We start from the raw sequence: 9,034 nt of genomic DNA on the forward strand, positions 1-9,034 counted from the left end.
CACTTTGTACTGTACAATTTTATAAGCTTTGACAAAATATGTAATGGCCTGTATCCTTCATTACAATGCAGAATGATTCCAATGCCCTAAAAATGCCCTGCATTCCACCTGTTCTTCCTTCCCCCTGCCCTCATGAGTGAAATGACTTTTATTGTTTCTAGAGGGAGAACTGCAAATATTACTCTAGTAAAAACCGTCTTGCCTTCACGTATCATTTTCTAATACAGTTGGAAATTATTACTTGATGAAGGTGAAGGCCCAGACTTCCTTACTTAAAAACTCATGCCATTTTTCTTAATTCTGGAGCGTCTAATGAGAACTTCCTCAAGAGCCAGTGTGAAATAAACTGAAAAGAGGAGCTAAAGAAGGAAGTAACTGACCAAAGTGAAAAAGGGGAAATGAGTACCAAAACAAAGCTGGTTTTTAAAACATAGTCAAAATAGCAAAAGAGACAGCTTCACACACCAGTCGTAAGGAAGGTAAGAATCTGGTTTAAGGTGTTTGGGTAATGAAAAACTGTAAGAAACAAGCTCATTTTTAATTAATCAATGAATTTTTAAGTTATCAAACTCAATGTTCAGGAAAATTGCCTTAGGTAGCAATCAAAAAAAAAGAAAATCAATTTACAAACTGTTTGAGAGTGATGTTAACATTGCTTTATAAGTATTTGTGCTCACAAGTGTAAGATTAAGCTTTGCTGTTGCCTTATTTCCAAACAGAAAAATAGAAATGGATTTTGAAAACTCCTGAAGCGTATCAACGATTTGTAATTTTAAGCAAATGAATAATTGTTAGTTAACCTGTCAGAACTGCTTTCCAAAACAAATAGAGTCGATCTTCTTTGCAACTGGGTAAAGTGAGACTTATTTAAGGGCTAAACTATATTTGAAAAATTATTGTTTGAAATGTTTTTCATTATAGTAGGCCTTTGTTCATCTGACCCATGGTTTTTCCTATAAAGTTATTTTGAAGAAAGGGACAGGATATATTTATTTTCCTTCAAAAAGTCTTCTTGTTTTTATCTCCATGAACACCTCTTAGACAAACTATTTTAATATTTAAAACCTATTGGAATGTCTATTCTACACAGAAAAAGATAGATGATAAAAATAAATTCTCTTCTTAGAAATTCAAAGGGAAATTTATTACCTTATTCTTAGCTGCAGATGGAACAATAGCTGGCTTTCTCCAAACCCCACTCCCACTTCTGTTGCAGGTTTAGCACGTGTTTTAATCGCTCTTTGAAATTTAGTTCAAATATGCCTGCAAACAATTATTTATACCATAAAACATATTACATATGATCAGTTCTTATCTATTTTAGAAAAGGAAGTGAAGTCTTAATGGTTAATTCATTTGCCAAGGTTTGCCCTTGAACACAAGAATTTTATCTGGCATAAAAAAGGATGTTTGGGTAATGAAAAATCTTTTATAAGAGATGCTCCTTTACAGATTGTAAATCTTATGTGATGGACAATACAGTTCTCAGCCCCAACGCCACCCCAAAAATGCCAAGGAGATTAAAAGACATCTAGATCTGTGGTGCCTTTCTCTATATTTTGATGAAATAAAATTTTTAAATTAACTGCAGCTGTTATTCAACTTGGGAATCATGAAATGCCAAATTAAATATTTACACTTGATATAATCTACCTTGAAAAAATTTAGGAAGATTTTCTATCATTCCTGGGTACTCACCGAGGGCAGGGCACAACTTGGTGGGTTTTCCTTTCCTTGTGTATCTTTACTATTGTAGCCCTAGAAGCAGATTACTTCATTCACTCAACAGATAGTCAATAAATATCTATTCTGTGCTTGGTGCTGGTGCTGGCGATGCAAAGATAAATAGATTTCTAAACCTCAAAAACCTCAGAGTTAATCAAATTTAGTGACAAATACGCTTGATTTATAGATACTTGGGCAAAATTAATATTTTAGGGAAAGTTTTACTTGAATCCTGGTTTAGTCACTTCTTAGCGGTTAGGGAATTTACTTACAGTCATTAATCCTCTCTTATCTCAATTATAAAATGGTGATAGGAATAGTGTCTATTCCATAAGGCAGGTGTAAGATTAAATGTAAAAGTGTTTAAAAGCTCAATCCTACCAAACTCTCAATAAAGATGTTTGATGATGACATTCAATAAATAATGATCACACCACAAGCACTACTACAATATTTGATGTAGTTATTGCTATGTCCGGGCTGAAAATATGCAATAATAATGTTTTGTTGATAAAATCATAATAGAACAGCCTGATTAAACATTTCCCATTTCTCTCCCCTTTGCCATTTAAAATCATTGACTGTAAACACCCTAAAATCTTAACCGAATGAAAGCTATTTTTGGAAGATACGAGAAAACTGGTAAATAGGAAGGCTTTCAAAGAGATATATATTTTAAACTTCAAAGGCTCCTTTCAAATTTAAAATACCACCTGCACCCTTTAGAAGAGATATCTTGAGTTTTAAATTATCAATTTAAGCAATTGGGTACTGAAATTTAGAGTCATTTGTTTGTTTATTCACTCATTCAATAAATATTGATTGAGTGACATTTCTGTGCTAGGTGTTATGCCGTTCTCTAGGAATACAAAGATGAAAACATTTTGTCTCAGTCTACCATTCAACCAGTAGGAAAGCACACAGTTTCCTCGAAACACAATTCCCTGTAATGTAAGGTGATCATGCTGTCAAAGAGAAGGGACTAATTAATATGGAAAGACAGAATAATGAGTGACTAAGGAAATGACATGGTCCTTTTCCATTCCAAATTGGGATTGTCAAGGTTTCAGTGAGAATGTGCTAGCTAATGGAAGTGATTGTACATGTATGCTCTTTTTCCTTTCCTCCTACTGGGTACAGAGCATTGTCTGTCACTTGGAAATTGTTAGCCTTAACATAAAAATGTATATTTACAACTAATCATACAACCACTTGGGCTTGAGCAGGGACAGGTTCTTGTAATTTTTCTAATCTCCTCACAACAGCTACTACGATATTCTTTTTTGAAGAAGAAGAAGAAAAGGTGGAATTTAATCTTTGTTTACAGGACACACTGTAAGATATGAAATTCCACGTAGAAATAAGAAACATATTGAAGAGAGGTTTCATACAGTATGTACAGTTTAGAACTGTTCAAGTATAGTTTTGTTGTAAAAAGTGCTACATAACAAATCACATTTAAAAAAGAGCTCTTAGTAGAGAAACAGCAAGACAAACTTATACAAAACATAGTACATAAGCAACTTTATACCTCAGCTGTACAATCTAAAAGTTGAAAGTCCCAGGAGTACCATCCTGAACTTGGAAGGTATAGCCTTCAGAGGTAGTTTCTGGCACAACATTCTGATCATCTTCTTCCTCTACAGAGATACTGAGGCCAGCATTCAATCAATGTTGGTTCTTAAAGTATTGATAGATATTGATAATTTTTATTTTTTATTATGCTTTTTAATAACATTTAATTAATATATTTAATTTATAGGTTTCTGCATGACAGATTGCTCAACCTTCCTTTCCTTGAGTTTTCACCTCTATTAATATTATCTTCCATTCATTTCTGCTTCATTTTGTGATTCACTGTTCGAAAAAGAAGTGGAATGAAATAAAATCTCCCTGATATCAACAATCATACATTAACAACAGTAATGTAAAAAGCATCGGATACAAAGAGAATCATCTTTCAAAAATAAGTTTACTTAATCTTTTCTCTAGTTGCAGCAAAACTTTGCCAGATAATATTCCTTTGGGTCTGAAAAGGAATTGCCAAGAGAGCTTCCAAAATTATTGAATCATACAATGCTATAAAAAATTACTTTGGTATGCACTGGTACGTTCATTAAGAACACCACCACACTGCTAAACAATATGATCTATGAAGAAATGTTGAAAAGCTGTGCAAATTCTTCAGTGGCTATTTCCATAGGAATTTTCCTTCTTTCACTCTTGGTATTCTGTGGAATTGGATGTGTTTGGCACTGGAAAAAGCAAAACGCAACCCGATTTACCTTGCCAAAGTTTTTGCAAAGAAGAAGCAAGAGAAAAGACTATACTAAACCACTTTCCTTAATTCCCAATGTGATTTGCCCAAAGCATAAAATCTCAGCTCAAACACAGGACTGCAGATACGCTATGGAAGGAACTAACATGCATGATGACTATGAAAATGTGGAAACCGGTCCTCCCAAAACTAAGAAAGAAACTGAGAAGGAATTATATGAAAACACGTGGCAGTCCAATTTTGACGAGCATATCTATGGAAATGAGATATCACCTGACTATTATGATTTCCGGAAGTGTAACATTTCTGAAACTCCTCAAGATGAAGATATATATGTTATTCCAGATATGTAACATTTTTTCCAAATGCTAGATTTAGTTTTGGGAGGATAAATATTCACTGGGTATTTTTTTGTACTAATGACATTATCAATCAAGTTCTTCTGATGAAATGTATTGTCTCTCCTCTATCTCCATTCTTCTAAATCTACTCTACGTATGTTACTAAGGATTAATTCTAGATATCCTCTCCATCCGCCTTGCCCAGATTAAATCTGTATTTATGCTATGTTGATTCTCCCTTCCAAAAACTACCTGAATTTATCTTTCTTCCATTTCTACTTCTACCATCTTTTTCTGGTTCATAACTGCCAGACTCATAACTGGTTTTCCTACCTCTAACTCTCTACCAACTCAGTCAATTACCCACAATGGTGCCAGATTTAGCTTCAGAAAACATCCCCAATGGCCATATCACTCCTTTGCTTAAAGACTTTTAATGCTTATTCTTTGCAAAAGACATAAAACCCATAGTACATACTCCAGAATTCATTATTTTCCATAACTGGGTCCAGTTTTCTTTTCCAATGACTTCTATTCTCATTTCTCTGCTTTCATCAGAATCATCTCAAAAATTGGTGGCAAACTCATCCCACCTCCACAATTTTGCTTGTCCGACTCCTTTTAAACCTTCCTCAGTTCATTACTTCTTCAAAAATCTTCCAAATAATTTCAAACCTGCATTTACCTTTTTCTTTTCTGACTTCCTATAGATTTTTCTGCCTGTTCAATTCCTTGGGCATTTAAACATAGTGCCTGTTATCATGTTTTATTATTTAATGTCATATGAAAATGTCTTAAATTCCCAAATGAATAGGAAGGAACGGTCTTGCATTCATATTTTTATTCTCAATTCCTAGACATCTTATGAGTTACTCAATATCTGGTGAATTGGTGTGAACTGAATTGAACATTTTGTTAAGTCTTTTTATTAGAAAAATCTAATAAGTTCATCCATTATTCATCCATCCAAGGAATATTTATTGTGTACCTTATGTCTATCTGTTACTGGGTTGTACATATGGTGAGGGTGGGGGTGGGGTTGCAGGTCTCAGAGAGGTATATGATAGTAAAAAGAAAAACATGGATCCTCAGCGTGTGCTTTCTAGTAGGAAAGAAAAGACAATAAGAAAATAACAAACAATGAATACTATGTTTGCTATGGAGCTATGGTATCTCATTTCTAAACCCACCTTCCTTTATGTTGCTCTGAATTCGGACTAGAATTCTTCAGAATGCATTTTTCCTTTGCATGGGGCCTCCATGTTAGACTCTGTCAATAGAGGGTGCTAAGTAAGAACGAAAGGCAATAGGAAGAAAACTGGACTTGCTCCTTTTTATTTCCTATCAGGCACCTTAGTCATATTTTTTTATGGTAGAATTAACAATTACTTCCAGTTTCTAATTTCTTCCAGCACTTCCAGATCAGCTTCATTGCACCCTGTCTAAATACCAGCACCAGCTAGGCAGCAACCTCATCTTAGACCCTGAGACTCAGTTCCCCAGGGACCTATTCCAAGCCCCTGAAGTACTAGAAGGAGCCAAATGGCACCCTCTCCTCAGAGTTCTGGGTCTTAGCCCTTATGGGTCTCCTCCTCTTAGGTTCCAACAATCTCCAGGCTAGGGGTGGTAACTGCTTCCAGCAGTTACTATTTATGGTTCTTCAGTGCCCCCTTTTTGTCTTTTTAGTCTGCATATACCTCTTTAATTAAGTTCCCTATATTAAATTTTCTCTCTTCAACTGGTGTGGTTTTTGTTTTCCTAAGTGGAACCTTGTAGAAATAAAAAGTACTGTAGATGCTTTGAAAAAGAAAAAAATAGTCTTTGAGAACAATCCTGGTGGGAAAGGAAGAGGATTTTAAATTGAATAAGTTGGCCAAACTGAGAATTGAGGGTGAGAAGGAGCTATCTTATAAATGTGGTAATGAACAGGAGGGAGGGATGAGACCAGCATGTGAAAAGAAACTGAAGCATGAAATAATTCAGGGTGGTCTGGGAACTCAAAGAAAACCATTGAGCAGTTTGGCAGTGAACAGGGGTTATGAGGATGCAGCCATGTAAACGGGGTTGATGGTGCTGGAGTCTGAGTATGAATAGGGTTGGGGGATGGGATGGGCCATCATGGAGCTGAGGGGAGTGCTGGAGGAAGGAATAGTTAAACCCTGAGGAGAATGTAGACTGGTTGAGAATACAACTGTGGGGGTGTTCTTTTGGTATCTGTGGTAGGGGAGGGTCACTGGTGCAGGGTGTCAGTGATTTGTTGGGATGGGTACACCTGGGGCATGCTTCTATGGAATATGAATGTATTCATGTTGTCATAGGGTATTATCTCAGTGGGTGGAGATCCACACAATAACCAACAAAATATTAAATTCTCATCCTGGGGCATCCTGCTACATCCTCAAATAAAGTGGCAAGAATCTCTAGATACATAGACAGTCCCTCGTAAAAGAAAACAAACCAATAGCCAAGTCTACAATATCAATGCTTGCACTTATGAAACTTATTCTTGTAAAATTGAAATTTAACCTAAGAATAACTATTGCTTAAGAGTTACCTCTGCAAACCTTCTTGCTACTCAAATATGACCTCTCTGTAGGGCCAAATTCAGCAAATAAACTCACTACAATTCCCCAGCATGGGACTTGACTCAGGGAATGCATCTTCCTGGCACCAAGGGATTATTATCAAGGGACAACCAGTGATGCATTTGGAGAAAGACCCTGACCAATAGGGGAAATATTGAATACAAAAGAGTTTTTATGGCTAAGAGATTTCAAAGTGAGTCAGGAGGGCAGTTCAGAGGTTGCACTTATGCACATCTCAGGCACATCTCACTAACTGCCACGGTAAACAAAACCAAAAAGGGTGCTCCCAAGGGCTCTGGAGACATCTGGACACTATAGGCAAGGCACAAAACCCCATGAAATCAGCATCCCAATATTTGTTCATCCAAGGTCGGTAGAATATATGATAATTTCCCCAGTATAACAAAGTTAGATCATTTATAATTTCCCTACACATGATTCTTCTACCCCTTTCATTTGAACTTACATTTAACACTATACCCATTAAATATATGTCCCGGAAACTTAAATCTTCAGTGTGCTCACATGCTGATTGAGCCCTGAATCTCAGCAGAGTTGTGGTCAACACCTACCCCCAGTTCATCATACTCACCCAGGATAACTAACAGAATGATGATGGACAAATCCCATCCCAAAAAACACAACTGCAAGGAAAACAGTTCCTTCCATCTGCCCTATAAGATCTAACCCCCCTCTCAATCTGAAGCAGAGCAGAGCAGCCATCAACCCCCCAAATCCTCAATAATGCAGAATGAACCAACATAAGGGAAAATACAACCATGGACCAGATAGAATGATTATTATTATTGTAATGGATAGTGGTTATCAGAGGTTCTGTGGGGAGGGGGAAGAAAGAATAGGTGGAACACAGGACATTGGAATTGTTCTGTATGATATTGCAGTGATGGATACAGGCCATTATATATTTTGTCAAAGGCTATAAAACTGTATGGTACAAAGTGTAAACCATAATGTAAACTATAGACCATGGTTAGTAGCAATGCTTCAGTATTTGTTTATCAAGTATAACAAATGTACCACAGTGATGTAAGCTGTTATTAATAGGAGAAAATATAGGGAATCCCCTATATCTTCAATGTAACATTTCTGTAATCTAAAACTTCTTTAAAAATACAGTTTAAAAAGATAGTAGTTACAAGAGGTTCTGTGGGGAGAGGAAGGAAAGAATAAGTAGAACATAGGGCATTTTTAGGGTGTTAGAAATTTTCTGCATTATATTACAATGATAGTTTCAGGCCATTATATATTTTTCAAATCCTATAAAACTGTACAGTGAAAAGTGTAAACCATAATGTAAATTATAGACTTTTGTTAGTAGCAATACTTCAATGTTTTGGTCATCAACTGTAACAAATGTACCACAATGATGTAAGATGTTTTTAATAGGGGAAAATGTGGGAGAGGGAGTGGGGTATATGGGAATCTGGTGCTTTTGATGGAACTTTTATGCAAATCTAAAACTTTTCTATAAATAAAGTTTTTTTAATTTTTATTTATTTATTTATTTATTTATTTATTTATTCATTCATTCATTCATTTATTTCTCTCCCCTTCCCCCTCCCCCATTGTTCTCTGTGTCTATTTGCTGCGTCTTCTTCTTTGTCCTCTTCTGTTGTTGTCAGCGGCACGGGAATCTGAGTTTCTTTTTGTTGCATCATCTTTTGTCAGTTCTCCATGTTTGTGGCACCATTCCTGGGCAGGCTGCACTTTCTTTCACGCTGGGCAGCTCTCCTTATGGGGCGCACTCCTTGCATGTGGGGCTCCCCTACGCGGGGGACACCCCTGCGTGGCACGGCACTCCTTGCGCGCATCAGCACTGCACATGGGTCAGCTCCACACGGGCCAAGGAGGCCTGGGGTTTGAACTGCGGACCTCCCATGTGGTAGACAGGTGCCCTAACCACTAGGCCAAATCCGCTTCCCATAAATAAATAAAGTTTATTATATGGAAAAAAAGCCATTGTGACTGAGGCTTAGTGAGGGAAGGTTGAACTGATACCTGAAAGGTTGGTGTATTAGCCAGTGGGGTGCTTATGCAAAGTACCAGAAATTTGTTGACTTTTATAAAGGGTATTTATATGGAGT

At 36.5% G+C, this 9,034-nt stretch overlaps 1 protein-coding gene across 1 annotated transcript; it reads left to right on the plus strand.

Annotated features, from left to right (window-relative positions):
• The first annotated feature begins 425 nt into the window (after positions 1 to 425).
• Positions 426 to 8,442, plus strand: GAPT (GRB2 binding adaptor protein, transmembrane). Its single transcript, XM_004458825.3, has 2 exons — positions 426 to 479; positions 3,488 to 8,442. Exon 2 carries the CDS (start codon positions 3,871 to 3,873, stop codon positions 4,354 to 4,356), a length of 486 nt encoding a protein of 161 aa, XP_004458882.1. The 5' UTR covers positions 426 to 479; positions 3,488 to 3,870; the 3' UTR covers positions 4,357 to 8,442.
• Positions 8,443 to 9,034: the final 592 nt, after the last annotated feature.

This window comes from Dasypus novemcinctus, chromosome 2, assembly GCF_030445035.2.
Source record: "Dasypus novemcinctus isolate mDasNov1 chromosome 2, mDasNov1.1.hap2, whole genome shotgun sequence".
NCBI classification, from domain to species: Eukaryota; Metazoa; Chordata; class Mammalia; order Cingulata; family Dasypodidae; genus Dasypus; species Dasypus novemcinctus.

Coding starts and splice junctions, on each gene's coding strand:
- GAPT (XM_004458825.3), top strand. CDS start 3,871: ATGATCTATGAAGAAATGTTGAAAAGCTGTGCAAATTCTTCAGTGGCT.